This window comes from Mixophyes fleayi, chromosome 3 (genome assembly GCF_038048845.1).
Source record: "Mixophyes fleayi isolate aMixFle1 chromosome 3, aMixFle1.hap1, whole genome shotgun sequence".
Classification (NCBI taxonomy): Eukaryota; Metazoa; Chordata; class Amphibia; order Anura; family Limnodynastidae; genus Mixophyes; species Mixophyes fleayi.
Genome location: NC_134404.1, coordinates 46,072,337 through 46,096,858, shown reverse-complemented (window position 1 = coordinate 46,096,858; position 24,522 = coordinate 46,072,337). Strand labels below are relative to the sequence as shown.

At 39.8% G+C, this 24,522-nt stretch overlaps 1 protein-coding gene across 2 annotated transcripts in view; it reads left to right on the top strand.

Annotated features, from left to right (window-relative positions):
• Positions 1-323: 323 nt before the first annotated feature.
• The window catches only part of LPIN1 (lipin 1), a 165,231-nt gene continuing 141,032 nt past the window's right edge, over positions 324-24,522 (top strand). The window contains exon 1 of one of the 2 annotated variants that reach the window (XM_075201419.1): positions 324-552. In XM_075201419.1, the coding sequence (XP_075057520.1) occupies positions 415-552 (138 nt within the window). In that variant the 5' untranslated portion in view covers positions 324-414. The remainder of the gene's footprint in view (positions 553-24,522) is intronic. The other variant, XM_075201421.1, reaches the window with a different exon arrangement.

The window sequence follows — 24,522 nt, the reverse complement described above, 5'->3', positions numbered from 1 at the left end:
TTTTGCAGTCCGCGTACAATGGGCTTTGTTAATGACGTCAACTGTGTGCAGTTCAACTCTAACTCTACATATGTCAGACATCTCTTGTCTCTTTGAAGGGCTTAGGAGCAACCAGCACTGTTTTGTAGTTTAGAGATCAGGCTTTGTGTACGAACTTGAGCTGTTTAGTGGACTGAAATACTTCAGGAGTCAGTTGTAAGGGAAGAGCTTGCTTAGCTGTCTGTCTCAGATTTCTGTATAGCTGCCATTCCAAGAACTTGTGCAGGTAAAATTAGCAAGCACACACGATCAGAGTAAATACGTTTACCCAGAGTCTTCATTATCAAATGTCATTTCTTCGGGGCAGAATGTTGGTTTGCGGCAAACACGTGGGGGGATTTTAAGTCACTCTGAACCATTGCACCCTTATCGGTAATGGATGTTAATCCTGCACAACATTTCTCAAAAGAACACCTAGGGAAAGGGAAGCAGGAAAGTCTCCCAGATTACCACTTAGAAGACAGAAAATTGACACTAGCTGGAATACCTCTGGGTCTTGAGTACTGGTCTTGGGTAATGTATTCTTATTATCCTACTCTGCTGTGCAATGTACCAAACCTTTGATTATTATAAGGTAGCAGTTCAGTTTAATTGAACTGCTTATTGTAACTATTAGAAATATAAGCTATTGAAAGTCAATGTGCTTGCTTGCTGGGCAAAGGCTTCTGGGAGTTTGTTTACCTGCCTGTCTGGAAAAGTAAAGGATGTAGACTGTAGAACCGGTCATTTAAAAAACACTGATAAACAGTCATACACTATTAAATTGCACCTTTATATCATTGTATGGATTGTTATTTATGTGTTCATATTGGAAAACCTAGAATATTGTTTGTATGTTTTGTCATTTTACCTGTGAATATTAAATGACCATTTATATTTTATAGTTTTGTTTGGCTAGTGTAATATTTTTTAGCGACTTTCTTTCTAATGTATAGTTTTTCTATTCAAACACCCCTGAGAGTATATGCTTTCCATTTTCTTTTCCTTTTTATTGAGTCCACAAGCTTAAAAAACTGTTTTATCATTTTTTATACTCAAACTAGTTTTAGATTTGGCCAAAGAATCATGGTACATTTATGTGTGCGTGTGTCTGTTGTTTTTTTTTTTACAGATTCTGACCACCCGTAGTACCTTTTACTGTTCCGAGTGCTGGGTATAATTTTCAGTTCCTGCTGTTTTTATGTGTATATGTAAAACTGCACAGTACAACCTCACTGCATACTAGAATATGTGGAGTAACACTTTCTCTATTTTATATGGAATTCTCATCATCTGCTGTTAGTCTACTTATATGTTAACTGCACAGTACAACGTCTGAATGTTTTCTGAATGCTATATGGGATTTCAGAAGTCTGTTGTTATCTTTTAAGCAATGTATAGCAGTGTTGATGGAAATTGTATTTAAATGTTGGCATATGGCAACCGGGGATGAACATAGGACTGTAATGAGACCTCAAGGACAAGTTTGAAATATGAATATGAAATATAATTTATTTAGAAAAAGACAAAATCTTGTACATCCTTTCTTGTGTCAATTAGAAACTGTCATCTCCTAGACGGGTTATGGCCCATAACTGTTTTTCCATAACCTCAATTTGCATGTATTTAGCACAGTGAGGCGTTTTTAAACTCTGAATTCCATATACTTTTTCTCATTCTGGACTAATTCAGCTTTTATTGCTTGTTGAGATGTACAGCGTGCCACTGTCAATAAAGTTGAGGTCTCATTTTAGAGCGAGCATTCATTTGACAACAATTTTAATGACAGCCTGCGATTTAAACAGTGTCAATCACATTACATTAGATTGATAATGAGATAGGATCATATTCTGCACTGCTCAAAATAGAGTGATGTACGACACGTTATTAATGAGTTGGAGATTCTCAGAAACCACCTGTCTGCCATATTCTGAGAATTTACGGTCCCACGTGAAATATGTGTGCGCACATGTACAAATTATATAACTGGGGATATAAGGACTGTCCTTACTAGAGGCAGGAGACAAACGATTTCAGTGACATCTCTGGTATCTCTGGTTCTAAATGATAGGCTGCATTCTGGGAATAATCATTTACAGGGCTGTAGCTGGCGTGTGAAAAGGATTACAGTTTATGTTTCTAAATCATTTTATATCCTGCACTGCACTCAGGAACGTTGGTTCAGTCAACAGAATGGCCGCTTTCACTGTGTCTAACGAACAGGGGCACTTAAAAAGTTCCCTGCTGTTATTTTTTTGTTGTTGTTGATGCGTCATTGTAGACAACCAAACAAACCATCTTTATTGTAATCATAGCAGCCAACATTTTTAAATGATTAAATGCATTACATGAAGGAGGGCAAAGTGAAACGGGAGGCCTGCTCTTCCGGGGAGTCCAGTATACTCCCCGAAATTGGGGCATCTCCCAGGAGAGTAGACAAATAATGGGGTGGTCAAGCACGCACAAAGCTCGTGCATATGATTGTCATGTAGAGGAAATGCTGATTGTAATATAGTGAAATAGCCGCATATAATGAGGTGCCCTTGACGCTGGGATGCAGGCTTAAATGTTTTGAGCAAAATATGAACTAATACCTCATGTTTTCATTTTGCTAGACACACACAGATATGCAGCGTAAAGGATAAGGGCTGACATGTCTTTTTCATTGTAATATAGGCATCATAGCAACCGACAGTGAAAGTAGAACGGATTTTGACTGCCCAGAAAACCAATGTGCTCAAACTCTGAGAACTCATTTACTTACTAAAACTAACATTTTTTTAGTCTGCCCTGTTGTTGAGTTGCATTATTTGGCCTGGGAAGCAGTATCCGCACAGCCGCTGAAAGACTCTGATTGCGTTAGATACCATAACATAGATGCCAACTGCTAATTTGCATTTTACAGTCCCTGGTTTTAAAAATTTGTCCCTGGAAATATCTGTATATTTAAATAGTTGCACAATCAATTCTACTTTGTGCATGTTAGATACAATTCTTATCATCTAGTCTTATTCTGTAGGCTTTATAACAACATGAAAACAATCACATTATCATTAACTTCAGTACGCAGGATATGAGAGACTTAACTACAGCTGGAAGCTCAGGTGGCTGCTGTTGACTGAGCAACAATGTGTTCATCTACCCACTGCTGAGCACGCGCAGGGCCCGGTGTGGAGACCCGTTTGGGCTTTCAGTTCCACTGTGATAATTATCACAGCCCATAACCCTCCAAGCCCACAGGACAGCCCCCACCTATGCACAGAAGAGCAGAGATCCACAATTAGAATCAGGGCATTGGGACAAAATAAGCCCCACTACTGGTCCACCCAAATTCCACCCACAAATATAGATGATGAGGTGAAGCCCCACCCACTTTCATCCACACCCCCTTTTTAATCCCGCAAATCGGTATTTCCCGCCAAAATCGGATATGCATTGGACAGGAGTAGAATAGAACGGCGGCTGGCTGCGCGATAGGTAGATGCACATTCCTGCACTCATTTTTACCAATTTTACTACGGGACCCAGTGGTTGTGAGTTATGTCCCTTCTAGAAATGATGGGGATTGCAGTTTTCCAAGGTCATATACACCTGCTCAGCATCAAATGGTAACTTTAAAAATTTGGGCAACAACGCCAGGACGATCTCATAACATGGACTCTGAATCAACCCTTACCATTAAGTGTGCCAGAGACAAGGGCAGCATTTGAAAGCCCAAGAACCCAAAGCAACCATTCAGATTCTGTCTTTCAGGTTTTATTAACAGTCAAAATAATGAAAGCTAGCCTCTAAACGGTTGCCATTTTTTTGTGCACTTGTTTTCATACATGTACCTTAATATGTGAGCCGTGCTCTGCAAAACTGATTCACACAAACTGATTCACTCCTAAAAGAGACAGTACGACATAACTAAACTCCTTCAACCAATTGACAGGTACGAGTCTTATACAAATGACTTGTCATGGAATGCCGGTAGGCAGCTTGTTATAATTTCAAACATTTGGGTATAAAGCAAATGTCAGTACATTTTGGAAAGAGAGGGTACATTGGGTACATGGTCTAACTTGACGTTAGGAAGATTTGGTTTTGTGAGCAAAAAATTGTAGTTTTTTTAGTTGACCTTTAAATGATGTTTTGCATATGTAGATATACACTATGTCACACAACAAGCTAGGGATGAGGTAAAGCCTTATCACTAACTGTAACTAACGTTTGTGTTACACAGCGTGATTTTCCAGCTAGTTAAGAACAGTCTTCTTAAGAGCTAAATTGTTCTTGTAGTGACACATGTAAGTGAATGTAAACACTTTCTCCCTCTTACACAACAGTGCTTGAGCATGTAAAGTGCTGTGTGTACGGGGAGAGCAGTTCCCCTTCACTGGCTCCCTGTGTCCTCCAGAATCCAATTCAAATTACTCACCTCATACCTACAAAACCCTCAATAACACCACCCCTGCATACATCCCAAATCTCATATCAAAATTCTCTCCCTCCTGCCCTCTTAGATCTACCTCTGACCTGCGCCTTGTCTCGTCTCTGGTAACCACATCTCACTCCAGCCTACAAGACTTCTCCCGTGCTGCTCCCCACTTATGGAATTTCCTACCACGCTCAATCAGACTTTCCCACAGCCTTCAAATCTTTAGACATTCTCTAAAAACCCATCTCTTTTTTAAAGCTTACCTTATCCTTGATGATACCATTCACACTAATGCACCCTCACAACTGTCCCAGGGGTAAATGTATCATCCTCCGATTTTTTCAACTCGCCGGAAATTGGCGCCTTTGCAGGTAAAATTTAAAGCGGCGATGGCTTGTAAAGGGAAGATTGCGGCGAGTTGAAAAAAATCGGAGGATGATACATTTACCCCCCAATCTCCACTCTAAGCCACACTCACTCCTCTTGTTTCAGCTGTGCCCTCTTCCACTTAGAATGTAAGCTCTCTAATGAGCAGGGTCCTCCATACCCTTTGTTTTCATGTCTGCATTTATTTTGTCTGCCTTGTATGTCCTTGTTTTATGCATGTACTGTTTATCCTACTGCACGGCACTGCAGTGCCTTACACATCTACGATAATAATAATAATAATAATTACCAGTAGATTATGTACATTATACAATCACTAGTAGCCGGCCACCAGCAGCTAATTACCAGTAGATTATGTACATTATACAATCATTAATAGCTGGCCACCAGTAGCTAATTACCAATAGATTTAGTACATAATACTATGAGCAGTAGCCGGACATTATTAGCTTTTGTTATGTGTACACATATATTTAGCACATATAAAGTATACAATCACTAGTAGCTTGTATGCTTCACATATAATTACTAGTAGACAGTGGCTGGAGGTGTATTTACCTTACACAATCATCAGCCACAGAGGTTTCCAATCCATTATTTATTTCTCCTCACCGTCTCCCTTGGTGATAAATTGCCCAGTATGAACCTCATAAACAAAACAAGACGGCGCTACAAGTGAAATCGTAAAGAAATCAAATTCAACATCCACAGAATATGTTGTAAATGAGTCAGATTAACCAAAGGCCAAGCGGCAAATAAAATAACATGTTTCTAAGATTTGAAACCTCCATCCTGATTTTTTCAAATAGGAAGTATTCCCACCTTACAATTTACCAACCGCACATATAACCACCGCAAAAGGCATTTTTTTTATTTAGACGTAGTTTTGATAGGTGAGATAGATCAAAGTGTTCAAAATACGTTTTGAAGAATGATACTGAATAACTTTTGAATTAAACTTCTTTTAGATATGGGAGCAACCTTCCCTTTTACACAACTACAACACATCAAAGCATGTTTGTGGCTGGATCACGTAGAAATAATTTTTTATAGAAATGTATTTCAATTATTTGCGCAGGTGCCAATTTATATCATTGCAAATCTACTGATGTTTGATACTGTGTTTTATTTCTGTGTCAGAAATGTACTGATTTCTGATACAATAGGCTAAATGTTGGAGAAAATTTGATTTGTAACTTCTGACACAGTGTGTCACGATTTGGTTTTGTAACGTTTCTAGAGGAAATCCTCATTAATTAGGCTTTTTTTTATATGAAGCGGCCAACACTGGCTTAGCCTGAAAACGCAGCAGGGGGGCGTTACCTCTCTTTCCTGTTAGGCACTTTGTCCTGTGTGTCAGAACCTGTTCTGAACAAAGTAAACAGCACGTGATGTGGGAAATTACAAATCGGTGTAAATTTTATTAAGCATAATTTGCATTTAAAATCCAAGTTTAAAGAACATCTCACATCCTGATGTTAAACTTTGAATTAAATATTTCAGACTTCTTGGAGCCTGGTCGGAAAAGGGGACTGGTTTATCCCTCCCAGGCTGTGTTCAAAGCTGTATAAAGGCAAGCACTTTTTGACCAAGTATTATTCCATCTGTACCTCTCTGGTTATCACTAGTACCTTAAACTAGTGAACGCAACTGTCCTTTCAAGACTTCCTGAGCTAATAAACATCACTGCTTAAGGAACCCGCTTTGACGCCTACTTACCTGCTGTAATTCCTGTGACTTACAGATAAGACCAATCTAAAACGTTATCCGACTGTTCTGAGGTTAGGACCCAGCATTCCAGTACCAACACTCTGCCCGCTACCCTGCAGCTCTGGCCAGTGTGATAAGCCAGGGGGAACCATCCACAGCAACCCTGATCTGAAAGCAAGAGGTGAGGTGTATCAGCAAGGGGGTACACCAGCCGTGAGAGTTACCCAGAAGGACGCGGTTCTAGGTGCCGCTAAGGAGCATATCGGTATCAGCAACTTAAGCCCCTCCTACTGCGGTTAGACGGCGCATTTGGGATAACGAAAAGGGAAAGGTGGCAAGGCAGGCCCAGCCGGTCCCCAGCAACACAACAGAGAGGGTGGCATAGGCGGTCCATCCTGTCAAACATGGTCACTTTAGCGAGACGCATGGCGGCAGAGATTTGACAGAATCAGAGATTTGCCAATTAAATCTTCCCCAAAGGGTTCTCAAAACCCGCTGTATACCATAGAGCTCATGACGTTTTCCTAATGAAGATGCCCAGTGATCCGTGAGGACTGTAGAAGGACAATAATGATTAGATGGCAGTTGTCCAATGAGGGGCCAGCTGTCATTTGTGTCCATGTGTCAAACCCCTCACCTTCATCTCTCCAGCAGAGATCCCAAATGTATGTACAAACCGGATGTCCTGGTGTGGGGGGATGTCAGCTATGTACTAGTCTGGAGGTAAGGGTGAAGATGTATAACATTCCTTCAAAGATTGGGAAATCCCTTTAAAACAAAGCTTATCTGCAGATATTACAGTCATCTATGAGGCTCCTCTTATAAACCACAGACTGCTGCTTGTCACTATGATGGTAGTTACATTTAATTAAATTGTTTCTGCCACTAGACTTTACATCCCTGTTATTTTACTGGTCATTTAGAATCCAATGCTCACCACCCACTTGTAAATGTTAGCAATTCTGCTTTGGTAAATCACCTTTGCAACGTCGCTGTTATTGATTCTGCAGTATTGTTTTATGATGAAAGAATGGGAAAAAAATATCTACTTGTTTTAACTCATGTCTGGTTCAGGGCTAAGAGAGGAATGGGAACAACCTGGAAGCTGGATTACAATATACATTTCCAAATAGAATCATTCAGATTGCCTTGAAATCTAGAGGACATGTTTACCAAGAGACATAATTGGCTGAAAAAAAACCTTAGTACATTTTTATGTACCCACTATTACTATGATCATTTTTTTATATTTTAATGGATAGCTTCTGTTAAAAAAAATTTTTTAGATCACCCCTCCCCCCCTGTTTAAAATTACAAAAAAAGATAGTAAAAGTGAAGCTATAGTATGAGATAAAGTTTTATAGTCACATATAAATAAAGCAAATGCAAATATAAAATAGTGTTTGGTATGGTTACTCTCTAGTGACCAGGCACGTAAAGTTTAGGACAGGTCCAGAAAGACATTTATTTCAGTGTGACTACTCCTTTGTATCACCCATGTAACCCAAAATAGGCTGAATGGAGCCACTGTGCTTACGCTCACCAGCTATATATAAGACCTTGGAACAACATAGCATGCACACTAATATAGATGAAATAAATATAGATGCAATTACTGAATAGAATGGGTCTCAGTTATTCCGCTTTCAGACTGCCGCCCCTGCAATTTCCCGTGTTTTTCAAGCTGAGTTTTTGCCGAGGCACAGAGGGTCCCTGCTCAGAGACCCCGTCACACTGCACCTTGGACCCGGGAATTTCCTGCGTTGACCTCATTCATACTGCACACGGGTCTGCCCTGGCAATAAGTGTGAGTCATCACAAGAGGAGCTTTCATTGGCTGAAAAATAATGAGCTCATTTAAAGGGGACTAGTTTTTTTGCTCACAAAGATGAGGTCAAACTGGGTGGTGACTGTTTACAGCATTGCTTTAATCTGTGTAGAGTTTGTATGTTCTCTCCGTGTTTGCGTGGGTTTCCTCCAGGTGCTCCGGTTTCCTCCCACACTCCAAAAACATACTGGTAGGTTAATTGGCTGCTGACAAATTGACCCTAGTCTCTCTCTCTCTGTCTGTGTATGTTAGGGAATTTAGACTGTAAGCTCCAATGGGGCAGGGACTGATGTGAATGAGTTCTCTGTACAGCACTGCGGAATCAGTGGCACTATATAAATAAATGGTAATGGTGATGGTGATGATGATGATGATCATGGCCGACGAGTCACTATTGTGTAGCCCAGAGTTCCTGTTCTCCTTCTCAACTCTTCTGCAGCAGCATATCAATGACGTCATCCACAAGCATCCCAGACACCCAATCAGCTCTTTTATGTGAGACCCGAGTTGAAAAACCCGGGTCTCACCATTCATACTGCAGGCTAACTAGGGCCCACACGGGAATTACCCCACCAAAAGTCCTGGGTCTAAATCCTGGGATTTTTAACTAACACCATTCATACTGCTCCTAAACCCGCGTCGTCTGGGCTTGCCCCGGGAAAAACCCAGGTTTTTCAGGCTGTATGATTGGGGTATTAGAGGTGGACCCATATGTCTTTGGAGCACATAGGATAAGATGTACTCAAGAAAAAGTGTACTTAGGTCTTGTAATGCGAGCTAATCAAAATGGGTAGCACTGACACAATGCATGCCTATGCGTGTATATATGTCTGAAGGGAGCGCAGGAAATGCAAGCATTAGGCATTTATGTTAGCAATCAATGCAGAAGTGGCCTTAACCTATTTGTATACAATCTACTAATGTAATAAAAACAAGTTTAATGCATAATTAAGTTGTGTACAATTACGGCAATGAAATTAGATGCACAAGAGACAATAATGTCTTACTAGGGAAACCCAGCAGTAATCACCTTAAATTAAACTGAAATATAATGACTCAATTACTTTATTAACATAATTCAATTGCTTTTTTATACAGTACATTACATGTAGAAAAAAGTTAACAACTGAATATAATGTATAAATAACTATATTATAGATCACTTTATTAATGTAACTTTCTTTATACACTACATTATATGTATCAATTCTTCCATCGAAGTTACATTACTGAGTATGATCAACTATTAGTTTTGATAGATGCTTCTGTTTTCACTTGGGATAATGCAATGTAAAGCTGTCTATGTGTAAACACTGGTTCTGATAACCACAGGGAAACCTTTTGAAAGGTTTGTCCTTGACTCTTGTTTGTTGTCATGGCGATGCAGGTCACATGTTTCAGGTCACCCAGAAGGTGCAGAGGGAGAGTTCACTAACTGTCACAGTTTTCAGAGCAACCAGCAGGTCACATTTTCCAGGTCACCCAGCAGGGCTGTAAATAACCGTCACAGTTTCCAGACCACCCAGCACGGAACATGTTCCTGGTCACCCAGCACAGGAAGAGCTCAGACAACGGCATCATAGAAATAAGTCACTCATAAAAGTTGTTCTTATGCTACTAATACATAGATTAATAATAACGAAAGTTGCATTTTCCTATAATAAAATGTTATTAAGTAAAACACTTACACATCCCTTTTGCAATAAAGTGGGAATCGATTTTCCTTCCAGTAGTCCATATTGAAATGACAATTAAGTAATGTGAATAGATGTCCGCTAATTAATTTAATGAATTGATCTAGTATAGCCGTGATGCTGATTAAAGTACTATCAGCTGAAGGTCAATCTACGAACAGCCACTCTGAAGCAGCTAGGTAGCGCTGCTGACAGTCATTATCATCAATGTGTATATTTGCACCAGCTCTCCTGCACCCAGAAGAGCTACACATCCTAACAGCCGTATCTATGTCTGCATTCATATCTAATTGATTTGCAAATACGCGAAGACACCCTTACTGAGCTCGGACTACGCTTCCCTGCCCTATCCTTCGCCCTGTATCGCCTCTCCGCGTGTAAGGAGTTGTAGATACGCATAAATCCTGATACAGAACATATGTGTGTGTTTCTGTTGGCCGCAGACGCACTATGAGACTCTGAATATGCGAGAAAGAAACTATTTTGAGAAACAGGAAAGAGGAAGTATTTTTATCAAAGTATGGCAGAACCAGATATAAATATCATTGACCAAGAGCACAGCACAAAGAGATAATGAGGCATAGAGTGAAAATTGTTAAATATAGAAGCTAAATCTATATACTTACTAGACACTCAAAAATCCTTAGACATTAGCCTTTCCAGCTTCCGATGTTACTGCTATTCTAGGCATATGAAGAGGATGAAAAGCTTCCTGCATGTAGATTGTAACGTGCTAAGGAGTGCACTCTATCCCTGAAATGAAAGGTGAATTATCAGAAAGCTCCTAGCATTAGTACAACATTATTAGTAGTGTCATTTACTAAGCTCATATTCATTCTAAATGAAAGCTAAATTAGATGCGTTGTCTATAATTAGATAAATGAAGTGCAGATGTCATTTGTATTATACAGCGCAGGGGAGAGCAATATTGCTGCCGGAGAGGTACCCGAAGATCCCACTCCTGCCATGCTCTCCCCATAGGATTGAATGGGTAGCGCCATCTTCAGCCATCGGGGTCAAGCTCAGAAAACCTAAGATTTTCAGAGTTTGATAAAAAAAAATGACATTCACCGTAGATGCACACATGTGCTTATACAGCGCCAGTGGTATGTCCACATTAAGTAGCCGTTATTGCAGCTTGAGCGTCTGTGCACATTTATACGTCATTGACCGGCGATGTCAGTCCCTATTGACAATTTCACAAACAATTGACAGACCAAAAACACCCACTTGAACTGATTTCATGGTCGTTTTGTTTATGAAAATAAGAAGAAACACTAATAACAAGTGATATATTACACGAATAATACACTAATACATTACGCAATCTCCATACGTATTGAATAGAGATTCTCTGGCTCGGTTTCCCAAGAACCAAGCACACCCGAACTTAGCAGATCCGAGAGCCGAGCCGGCTTGGTACTTTCGCGCGCACTCGGAATTGAAAACAAGGCAAAACGTCATTGTTATGGTGTCGGATCTCGCGAGTTTTGGACTCTATAAGTACCGCCCTCCACAGCGATCCAGCGCCATTTCACTTAGAGACATAGAATGGGTAGCACAATACTTGGCAGTCTTGGGCAGTGTCATAGGTAGAATAGAAAGAGGAGGGGTAGCAGTGTTCTTCAAAGTCTCCAGTGACATTCAAGAGAGCTCCATTGCTCCATTGCTAATTGTCATTGCTGAAATAGAATTAATAGGTCTGACAGGCTTGGTCTTTTAAATCTGCAGTCACATAATGTACAGTGTTATATAGTCAACACACAAAGAGGAGGGCTCCATTGCTCCATTGCTAATTGTCATTGCTGAAATAGAAATACTAGGGCTGGCAGGCTTGGTCTTCTGAATTTGCAGTCAAAGTGTACGGTGTTGTATAGGTTACACACAAAGAGGAGAGCTCCATTGCTAATTATCATTGCTGAAGTAGAAATACTACTGCTGGCAGGCTTGGTGTAAATCTGCAGCCACATTGTACTGTACCATAGCTCACTCAGAAACAGGAGAGGTGGCAGGGTTCAGGGCTGAAACAGAAATTGTAATAATAGGGCTGTCAGTGTTCTTAAAAGTCTCCAGTGACATTGTACTGTGCCATAGCTTATACAGAAACAGAAGGGGTGGCATTGTTGTTGTCACTCTCCAGTATCAGTCATGATGATACTAATCCCTCTACCTCATGTGCTCAAGTCTATATTCAAGTGCATAGTGGTTTTAAGTCAGTGAAACAAAGATGTAAATAAAAAGCTTGTACCTTTTTAAAGAAAAAAACACCTCTCTAATAAAGGTGAAAGTTTACTGTAGAAAAACATAAAATTGCCAACATGCCATTCTACTCAAAATATTACCAAGCATACCAGCATCATCTAGCTCCCTTCTCTCAGCTAGATCTCAGCACCTGCAATCTACACTGTCATCATATGCACCCTCATCAGTGTGTACATCATCCTCAAACAATACTAATTCATCCCCGCTGCAATCCACCATCACAGAAGTCTGTGTACTTTGATGTATTTTCCGGTAATGGCCGTCCTCTTGGAATTTATAGGTCATTTTTGGGCAATTCTTTTAGACCAGACCAAATGTCAAAATGTTGTGCAGACTCATCTGCATAACCGCTGGGTGTCTTGGGAAAGCTAAGATTTTTCCTAGCAGCAGTTTCCAGAGAAACTTAAGGAGGAGACGTCATTGTGTCATGTATCACTTGCGCTGTCAGCTTGCTAACCAGGAGCTCTTGAGATCTGGGTCAGCTGGAAAGAAAGAAAAGACATAGCTCTTAAACCTAGGACCAAGCACAGTTACCAAAATGTAATGATCCGATTTCAAGATGTTGATAACTCTTGGATCCTTGTGAACCGAATACAGTACTTAATCTACAAGTCCAACATAATTAGCGGAATTGCTTTGTTTCATTTTCTTCTTCAATTTCTCTTGCTACTTTTAATAAAGTCTAACTAGGGGAATCACTTGACTCAAGCTAACAGTGTCTGCACTCTCTTCACAGATGACTACTTTGAGTGGTTTCAGCACCTTGCACAACACGGAAAGAATTCTCCACTGCGCTGGACTAATGTACATTCCCCCTAAATTCTATTGTTCTTGCAGCTGCTGCATTTTCTTACATGCTGTTGCAGAATCCCTAAAATTACCCTAAATATTTCGGGACACAGGCAGAATCGCCTGCATGTCATTGTCATTTTTTTAAAAAAGTTCTGTAAAACCAAGTTAATTGTGTGAGCAAAACAGTGAATGTGATGGAATTTCTCCACTGTAATGCTCTAACAATATTTGTGGTGTTGTCAGAAATCACATATCCTCAGGAGAGTCCAAGCAGGATAAGCCATGGTGCAATGACATCCCTTAGATTTTCAAACAGGTTGTCAGCGATATTACCTCTGACCTGCGCCTTGTCTCGTCTCTGATGACCACCTCTCACTCCCACCTTCAAGACTTCTCCCGTGCTGCTCCCCACTTATGGAATTTCCTACCACGCTCAATCAGACTTTCCCACAGCCTTCAAATCTTTAGATGCTCTTTGAAAACCCATCTCTTTTTTAGAGGTGACCTTATCCCCGATAACACTACTCACACTAATGGACCCTCACAACTATCACAATCTCCACTCTGAGCGACACTCGCTCCTCTTGTCTCAGCTGTGACCTCTTCCCTTTAGAATGTAAGCTCTCTAATGAGCAGGGTCCTCCATACCCTTTGTTTTCATGTCTCCATTCATTTTGTCTGCCTTGTCTGTTCTTGCTTTACGTACGTCTTGTTTTATGTATGTCCTTGTCTTCATACTGTACGGTGCTGCGGAGCACTGTGGTGCCTTAAAGATCTACGATAATAATAATTATAATAATAATAATAATAATAATAATAATAATAATAATATGCCTCTTAGTGAAGCTGGTGATACACAGAGTAACCTGCCTCTGAAAAATGTGACGTAGTTGGGTACATGCTGCTGCTGTTCCTGCTGGTGAGGGCAAATCACCAACCCAGTGGGCTGTCACAGTCATATAATCTTTAGTTTGCCCAGTTCTGCTTGTCCACATATCTGTGGTTAAGTGTACAGTGGGTAGAATGGCATTTTGTAGTCCAATAATTTATGTTATGTTATTTAGGTTAATAATAGTATAGGAACAAAACAACAAGCAAAATTATGTGATTTTAGTTATTTTTGTAAAAAAATACAGACCCGAAACCAAAACCAAAACATACAAGGGCGGTTTTGCCAAAACCAAAACGACGTTAATCCAGATCCAAAACCAAAACCAGAACACTGGGGTCAGTAAACAAATCTGGTATTGAAATTGAAAACCATCATACATGTTTATCCTGTTGAAAGCATACTTTTCATTTGTAAAGATTGTTTTATTACAAAGAAACAGTGACACCTAGTGGTGGATACAAGGAAAAGCCCATTAAACCTTCAATACATTTTATTGTAGAAAACTGCTAGTAAACACATTAACAAATAGATGTGTAAGTGTCCTACTTGGGCCATTTGAAATGTTGGGAGAGTGAGAGTAGGAGAGAGAGAGATAGACTTAGCTGGCGTACATTACCGTATGTGTAAACGGATTTTCAGAACTTATTATATTGCGATATATAGCAGTCCCCATCAACATCTATGCTAATAGATATACAGAAAATTGCCATTTTGGTTGCAATATTATGATATATAGTTGTGCCCCTTGTTGTCAAACAGAAGATCATCTCCTTTTAATTTCATGTAGGCTATAGGTTGTATCCATCATTGTGCACACACCTTTGGTTTCTGTAGTCAGAAACTGGTTGAGGTTTTAAGTTCTCTGCTTCTCATTGCTCTTTACATAAATATGGATTCCCAGGTAGGAGTATGTCACATCTCCCAGGTGCTTAGTTTTAAAGTGGTTGTTCATAACTTTACCTAACTTTGTGATTTGTCTTCCATATGAGCTATAATCAAATCAGTGTCATGGAGAAGCAGGTACATTTATTTAAAAATGTTCACACTTGGGGGTAGATTTACTGAACCTTCTAATGGAAAGGTTTAGCAAATCAGATTGTAGCTATCGTGTTCTAGAACGCAATAGATAAATGATAGCTAGAATCTGATTGGTTGCTACAGGTAACACCTCCACTTTATTTTTTTAGAAGGTTTAGTACCCATTGAAGTGAAAGCACTGGAAATCCTGCAAGCCTTTCATCTAACAAAATGTTTTTCATCCTAGATTCCAGTTTTTTGCTGATTGCTTGAGACTGTAAAGTGATCTTTGTAGCTTGCAAAAAAATTCTTCTCTCCTTCTAGCATATCCTTCAGGTCTGGACAAGTCTAACTCCTCTTCAATGTCACAGTTGAGGGAGTCTGTTTTGCTGTCAGAACTTGATGAGTTCCCAGGTCTGGGGCTGATTGATAGATTTAATTTCATCATCATCTTTAATTTGCTTCTGCTCTCATAGATAGGTAATCTTTGAATATCCTTTCACAACACTGGCTTGAGTTATGGTACCGTTCAAACCATCTACAATAGGGTTTTGGTCGGAATCTCGCGTTCCATGTTGTGGATCTTCTAACAGGAGGTAGAGGTGGTACTACTCTCTCTTCGATAGCTTGATCACCTAGTTTGATTTCACTGTAACTTTGCTTGTTACTTGTTTGCTTGTTTTCATGTAATTCTGATTGATCTTGTTGATCGGACTTAACTAGTTGTAAATTTCAATAAAGTTTGGATAGCAGAGGTTTCATCAATCATCGTGTTTCTGCTAATAGTTATCTTGTGAGTATATTGGGGAAGAATTATACATCCATTTTGGCTCTTGCTGGAGTCTTAATGCCTTCCCTTGAATGAGCTTCCAAGTTGGTACACTTTTCTTTTGGGACATCTACACAGGCCTTGCTTCCAAATCATCTAATGTGATGCAGTTCAGGTTTTTTTTTTTCTATTCCACTGTTAGTATGGAGTTTTCTCTGTAGCCTAACTGGCTAAAATGGTTTAGGGGATAACAGGCTGCCATGCTTGCATCAAAGATCATACTATACTTTCAGATACACCATTTTTTATAAGGCTGTAGGGTTTTATGGTACTGCAGTCTGGAACCCAATTGAATTGTGTCTTGTGTCTTGAATTCCATTATCTGCACGTTGTATCTTTGGCATCCTGCCAAACTTGTTTCTTACTTGAGCAAGTTATACCGCTTTCATACTGCCGCCCCGGCAATATCCCGGGTTTTTAAAGCCGGGTTTTTGCCGGGGCTCGGAGCGTCCCAGCTCAGAAACACCATTCATACTGCACCTCGGACCCGGGAATTTCCCGGGTTGACCCCATTCATACTGCACAAGTCTGTGCCCTGGTAATTTGTGGGAGTCATCACCAGAGCAGTTTTCATTGGCTGAAAAATGGTGATGTCATTGAAAGGTGACTGTTTTTTTTTTCTTCCACGGGCTCCCACCGCTGACATCATCCTCCAGAGACAGGCAGACAGCCAATCAGCTTGTTTTCTGTGCAACCCGGGTTGAAAAACCCAGGTTGCACCATTCATAGTGCAGGCAACCCGGGTCCGACCTGGGAATTACCCCTCGATAAAGCCCGGGATTTTTTACTTGTACCATTCATACTGCACCAAGACCCGGGTCGTTTGAGCTCGCCCCGGCAAAAACCCGGGATTTTGGTGCAGTATGAATGGGGTATTATGCATTTAATTTCTCTGGCACTTATCATTACTCCAAAGCAGGTATACTAGTATGACTATTATCTTGACTGTTAATAAGTAAACATGAAAATATATTTCTTCCTTTTTTTGGTCTCAAAAATCATTGGTTCACACGTCTGTGTCAATTCAGAGGCTGTTCAGCTCTGATGCTGTTTTCTAAAAAAAAAAAAAAAAAAAAAAGTTATCCTTTCAAGTAGATATTGCATTCCATTATCTGGCTGCACTGGTCAGTCTTGATTCAGCTTGTGAACTGTTCTTCAGTTAGCTGTCTTATTGCTTCGGGGCTTCTATGTCTTAGAAGTCGCTGCTACATATAGATGCAGTTCATATGTCAGTCCTGCTTGGTGGGGTTTCTTTGCTCTTCAGCTGCTGCAGTTCATCTGTGATTTTCGCTTCTGCAAGACTGTGTGACTTCCTTTTGCGACGATACAGCTGTCATCTCTGAATATCAAAACATTGCCTTGCATTGTGAGCGTCTTCACTGACGACAGGTGGCTTTCAAGACTAGGCACTGTACATTGTATGCTGGTGACATACTGTTCGGTTAAGCAGAGACTCGGCAGTGAAGTTAACCATATTCCTTCTCAGGTCATATACTCTTCATTAGCTACAGTTCACCTTTCCCTCTTAGTTTAATGAAGGTGAATTTAGAAGCTTTTATCATAGGTCAAAAAACCATAAGCACAAACGCACCTGCTAAATGTACATTTTATTAACAATACAAAGTATAAAATGTGTAAAATAAAAAAATAGATGAACAAATGACGTCACGCATGCAGAGAGCAATCCAGCATAAAACATATATGGACCATCTATGAATCTCAGACTCTTTGCATGGAGAGATACAAGACAATGTAAACGCAAAACCACCACCTATATTGATCTTTCCTTAAAATCTGTAGGGGGCAAGCATCAAATTTATATAAGTCTGTAATAGGTTATGACATTTTAGATGAATGAAACTTTAAAAATGATATTTCCATGAAGGCCAGAGTGTGTAGTGCATATAAAATACCTGTAGAGTAGGAACGTGGCTTGAAATCATGTGTATGATTAACAGCATGAGTACCCAATAAGAACAGAAGCCGGAAATAAGGCATTGGTCCTTGTAGTCGATTTAGCAGTAAAAATTACTCCCAGCATCGACACTTAATCTTAGTAGGGCTTGTCACTTTTATAAGAATGACAGTGATATCCTTATAGAGATTGTATCTGTATCAGGGGACTCGGTACCACCTAGGCCCTCGCACCATCATGGCCCCATCTAAACATCTCTATACTCTGACTGAGGTCAAGATGTAGAGAGACCAAGATAGGACCATGATGAGCCCTATTGAACCCCACAATGACTATTGTCCCATTTGTTCTTTTTGTCCCTCGTTCCCTGTAGAATGTAAGCTCCTAGGGGCTCGGTCCTCTACCCTGTGTCTCATATCTGTACTCTGCCTCATGTCTGACCATTCTCCGTCCTTCTCTCTGTCCCTGTCTTGTCCAATTGTGTTTGTATGCGATTTGTTCTGTTAATTGCATCCATGAACTTATTATTCCGTATGTACTTCTGTATTCTTGTAATTTTGTTGCATGTTCTAACCTCCTATGTACAGTGTTTGACGCCTTATAAATAAAAGATAATAATAATAACTTCATTACTAAGTGCACCCAAAACATCACAAGAGAGAGTATAATAGTGAAGTATAGCTTGCATAGACCAATGAATGAAGCAGAGAGGCAGAGACACTGAGTTGTATGAATGCATGTAATGAAACAGAAAAAGAACATCTTCATACCTTCCAACATTTAGAATTTCGAAGTCGGGACAAAATAAACCCAGCCCCTGTTCCACCAAAACTCAGCCCCCAAAAGGGCAAATTCACATAAAACTCACCCACTTTTGTTAAGCCCCACCCTCTTTGCAATTCGCTAATTGAGATGTCCCGCCACAATCGGGACAGACGGGAGGTATTGTTATTGCTACCAAAGACAAGAAACTAGCTCATGATCGGAACGATGATCAAAAGGGTCAAGTTAGTATTTATAATATAGTATACAGTCCAAAAAATGCCAACTTGCAGAACCTGTGGGTAACAATCCTGTTAGCCAGATGTCCTTTAACTAACATGGTTAAAATCACAACTAATAAGATATGGACAATGTAATGGTGTTGAGAATGCTCTTAATGTACACAAATCAAATGATTTTAACCTGGTAGGAGCAAGGCAGCAAAGGGACATACCTAGAGGTACCTAGAGGTTTTTTCATTTTTTACTTTAGTCCAAGATTCCAAAGTCAGAACAGGTTAAACCCCTATTCCAAATATCAGCTGATAAAGGAACCTAGAACAAAAGGACGCTGAGGGGATCAAAATTATCCATTCAAAGGAATATTTAACCTTTCCTCAAGATAACTGCAATCGCTTCATCTTCAAGACCTAGGGACCTATTTATAAAGCCCTAGACTATGTGGAAACTGCTTTTTCCACATAGTTAAGACATTTTTAAGCAAAATGTTAATTTAATAAAAGCCAAACACAGAAGATGCCAGAGAGCTCTCCTGCATAAAGCAAAGCACCTCATTAAACCACAGTTCCTATAATACTAAATGGGGCCTGCGATGTGGACAATGCCCCAGCCCTTTAGGTCTCAGCCAATCCCGGTTTAAGCCTCAGCTAGACCCAGCCTCTTTAGGCCTTTGCCAATCCCGGTTTAAGCCTCAGCCAGAACCAGCCTCTGTAGGCCTCAGCCAGCCCCTCAGATTTCAGCCTGGCCCACGCCATAGGTCCCCATCAGTTTTTGGCATCCCTAGTCCACAGCCTCCATTCTATACCCCAAAGGTACCTAGGTAGACTACTGCGCAGTCAGCTGATACATACTGTCACTCATAACATCGAGCAAACTGGAATATAGATCCACTTGGGGAATCGCTCCATAAGTTCAGAATACATGTGAACCAGCAGGCTGTCCACAGAATACCACTGCCTGACGGCTGTCAGCGAGCGCCCGGACAGAGCAAAAACCTGATTATTGAGGCAGCCCTTTCAATACCGCCACTAAGACACTTTGACTCCCACATCTCCAGCTTTGTGACTACAGCTTTGAAGAAATCCAGCTTGATGATCAGAGTTGTCCAGGCTTTCAGGCAGGGGTGGGCTGGGCCTGGGGGCAAGGGGGCATCGGCCCCCCAAGCCGCTCAGTCTAGCCGCTGTTTGGGCCGGCCGCCTCACATGACACGCGATGCGGCCGCGACAGCGCGCGCGATGCGTGTCATTTGATGTGGCCGCCTGTGCTCCCCCCGGGGCGAAATGTGCTTTCAGGTCTGATATTTATTCCGTTTTATTTGGATCATGTGTTTTCACAAACTCGCATAAAAACCAGTAGCTGCTTGGTCATTTTTTTAATATTCATTCTTTTTTCCTGGATGGAGAGGGTGTATTGAGCTATATATGTTTTTCAACAAATTAATAATACCAGCATTATTGGGACAATATTATTTATGTTTCAACATTTTGATTAATTTATTTATATTATGTGCAATTAATAGTTTAACAAACGAGTGGCAGTCACGGGTCTAATTACGGGTCTGCTACAAGTTGTTGTGTGCACGTCTCTATCATTGAGCGCGATCCCACTCTTTTATTTAGGGTTTTATCTAACTTCTTTTTTGTTGTCTACCACTGTGAGTTTTTATGGGGTTTTTTATATGAAGTTTATATGTTTGTATTAGTTTCAATAAATTTATGTTTTTTTAGAGTAACCACTACAGACCATAATATAATAACATACCCAAAGGCTAATTGATGCGAATAAGAAGGATTTATTGTGTTTTCTTTAAACAATCTGGAGTTCTCCTCCAGAGAGGAAGGATGCCCTAATGATCTATTATGAAACGCAATCAGTGAAGTTATGCAGACTGAGAGGGATACCCTTCTGGTGGCTAAAGTCAACAATGCAAATGACTGTGTGGCATTTGTTTCTAAATATAATTCATATACTGTTAAAGTCATAGACGTCATTCACAAGAATTACCATCTGCAGAAGCTCGATGACACACTCAAACCATTATTACCTGATTGTAGAGTTCAGGATGCTTACACACTACAGAGCCTATTAGCACCACCGATCAGTGCATCAGTGCACCCCAAAATTCTATATCAGTGGTCAGGGAACAGGGGTAAATTACCATAAATGGGGTAAAAATGAAATTCCTGGGGGTAATGCTGCCGATTCACATGCTGTTGTTGGATTGTAGACCCCTTAAAATGTGAAATTGCTGTTGTACCAGAAGAGCCTCAAGGGTTGGCAGAGGCACTTCTTGAGCTTCGATGCAATAATGAACCATGTATTGCATTTAAAAACAAAGCAGATCTGTCATATTTTTTTATGTCAACAGCTGCAAAGGCATTCAAAATTGCACATGAGGAGGCAGTCAAAAAGTTGCTGCCTTTTGCAACAATCTACCTTTGCGAACAAGGATTTTCCACTCTAACGAACATAAAAACAAAGCAGAGAAATCGATTGGACGCTGAAGACTGTATCCAAATTGCTCTGACATCAAAATGCCCCAATATTGATGCTCTTGTATCAATAATGAAGCAACATCATTTCTCCAAAACATAAAGTTTTGAAGTTGAAGCTTTCAAAGAAATTTTGAATCTATTCAATAAAATTTTGAATTTCAATAATTAATAATATATGATTTCCTTCCTTTCAAATCAAGGGGGTAACGTTGGCGTATCTAAATATATTTTGAGGTAAAAGGTAAAAAAGTTCCCTGACCCCTGTTCTATATCATCTTTGCAGCTTTGGACATTAACTAAGGCTGCGGGGTGTTATAAATGTAGTAGGACTGCACGTATAACTTGTGGCTGTATCTGCCTTAGATGATAAGAGTTTTAATTTCATGTTTCTATGGAGTAATTTAACATTGGCGACTTTATAAACTGCTGGACAAGCTACCTCGTCTACTTCATAGAATGTAGCTGCAACCTACAGTGCATGCGTTCAAAATGCCCTCTACTTAGTGTGTCATGACATTTCCAAGTAAATCCTAATTATAATCCTTTAGACCTTCCGGTTAAAGGTATCGATCACATTCATGTTACAGAGAGGGGAGGTGAGAGATACCAACACCTCTGATTATGTGAGGCCTACTGGAATTTCAAACTGAAGTTCTTTTGCCCAGAAGGTCTTAATAACTCAAAATAATGGAATAATGTGTAATGCTGATTCCTTATATTCCATATTAGATTATTTGCTCTCCTCCCTTTTTTTTTTTTTATTCCGTCATGTTATACAATTTATAATATTCACATCATATATTTGATCCTATTTAAAAACATTCTACAATTATTCATTTATGTCTTGGCATGTGTGGAGATTTATTCTTAATATTCATATATATTTTAAACTAAATATTACTAACAAACGACTTCTATATATCTTCCATTCACTAATTGCTAAGAGAGTATTTACATGTTCGGTTCCTTGTCAATATTTCTTTAGTCCTTATATTTCTCTGTTGGCATGTAATAGTGCCTATTTATTTATACTATTTCGACTTCTTGTTGTATGACCTAGATATGGATTCTTTGATAACACTGTACCATCAGTAGCCGTCAGGTCTTAGTGGTAGACTACAAGTTTATCATCATCATCACCATCATTTATTTAAATAGTGCCACCAATTCTGTAGTGCCGTACAGCCTGTGTGTGGCCTGGGTTCGCTCCTTACCCAATGCAAATTTTCAGCAATCCATATTTATATTTAGAGATGCTCACTGACCCCCGTGAACTGATTTTGGTTTTGGTTTTGAATCTGGATTAGCTTCGTGTTTTGGTTTTTGCAAAACCGCCCTCGTGTGTTTTGGTTTTGATTTTGGATTTTTTAGGAAACATCCTAAAATATGCTAAAATCACATCATTTTGCTATTTTTTTGTTCCTACATTATTACTAATCTCAATAACACTTATTTCAAGTGATTTGCAGTCAATTTAGATCACCTCACAGGTCACAATATTACTTTCATACACTTTCGGACTATTACTGCAGCGACCTGACTGGATGGTAAGCGACAGAGCAATGGCACAAACACATGGCAGTTCCTACCCTATCTAGGACACATTGGCACACGGCAGTGGCAGAAAAGAAAAATATGGGTCCGCCCTCCATCCCACCACTCGCTATGTTGGATCTTAAAAAGGAATTCAAAACTCGCGAGTTCTTAGATCCGACGATGCCACAATGACGTTTTGCCTCGTTTTCAATTCCAAGGGCACGTGACAGTTACTTGGATCCCCTAAGTTCGGGTGGGTTCGGTTTTTGAGGAACCGAGCCTGAGCATCTCTATTTATATTATTTACTTCTATTTCATTCAATCTGGTTTTATTTGATTTAGGTATGTTATACAGTCAGCTTGTAGCATATATTTATATTCATTATTTAATGAATAAATATACTGGCAAACCATATAAACATTTTCAATTTCACTTTTGTGAAATGCCTTAGTTTCATATATTACCTGCTTTTATGCATTATATAACTGAATTCTGGCTAACGATTGGCTAATAGAGAGATTTAAGCTAAGGCCGATGCTCTTAATGCACCTCACTACCTCTGCAGAAATCAGTCAAGTGATGACAGCATTAGGCTGTTTAAGATCCTCAGACTGTCTAAGGGTAATGTGCACGCAGATGATGCAATTTGTGTGGTGTATACGCAGCTCAGTGTCAAGGCTTGTGTGTAATTTTTTTGTCCTTCTTATATTTTAAAAATACATTAACAAAAACATATAATCAGGAAAAGAATACAGAGGGGACAAGTACGGATCTGCTGGCAGCCAGGATAAACATGATTTCCTTTCCTGAAGGTTTGTGGTAAAAACTGCTGTATGTCTACCGATATGGGCCAGTGCGACCTAGTAAATAGTTACACAACTGCAAAGGTGTTATATAATAACTTTCCAATGCTGTGTACATTCATGCAGAACCCAGGAAGCTCTGTTCTTTCAATAATTGCAGGAACTTTTAACTCTAAAAGTAAGAGCTACCTGCCCACTTGTGGGCCTACCAGCCCTTATCTGAGAGACCACTTGACTTTTCAGTCATCAAAGCAGACTAGATCTCCAGGATATCACAAGTAATAATAACCGACTCATTTGACTGAGCCGTCCTGGTTGAAACAGGAAAGTCCACAAAATCTTTTTTGTTTCGGCCGCTGCAAATGCAGTGACTTAGAAGTAGGGGTGTGCACCGGGCACTTTTAGTGTTTTGTGTTTTGTGTTTTGGGTTCTGATTAGCTTGAGGTTTTGGGTTCTGATTTGTTTTGCCAAAACACCTGACGAAAGGTTTTGGTTCTGATTTCGGGTTTTGGGTTCTGATTTATTTTTTAAAAAGCATAAAAAGCGCTAAAATTAGGGATGTGCACCAGCGACTTTTGAGGTCTCGTGTTTTGTGTTTTGGATCCGGATTTTCGCGATGTTTTGGGTTCGGATTTGTTTCGCAAAACACCTGCCGAAAAGTTTTGGTTCGGATTTAAGGTTTTGGATTTGGATTTTTTTGGAAAAAAAACTAAAAAGTGTAAAAATCAAGTTTTTGGGCTTATTTCCACTCCTACGCTATTATTAACCTCAATAACAATCATTTCCACTAATTTAAAGGCTATTCTGAACACCTAACACCTCACAATATTTTATTTTTTTTAGTACAAAACGTTGCAACGAGGTATCTTTCTGGACTGCGTAGAGAAGTGTTCCCCACAATATAATTAAAAACCCATCAACT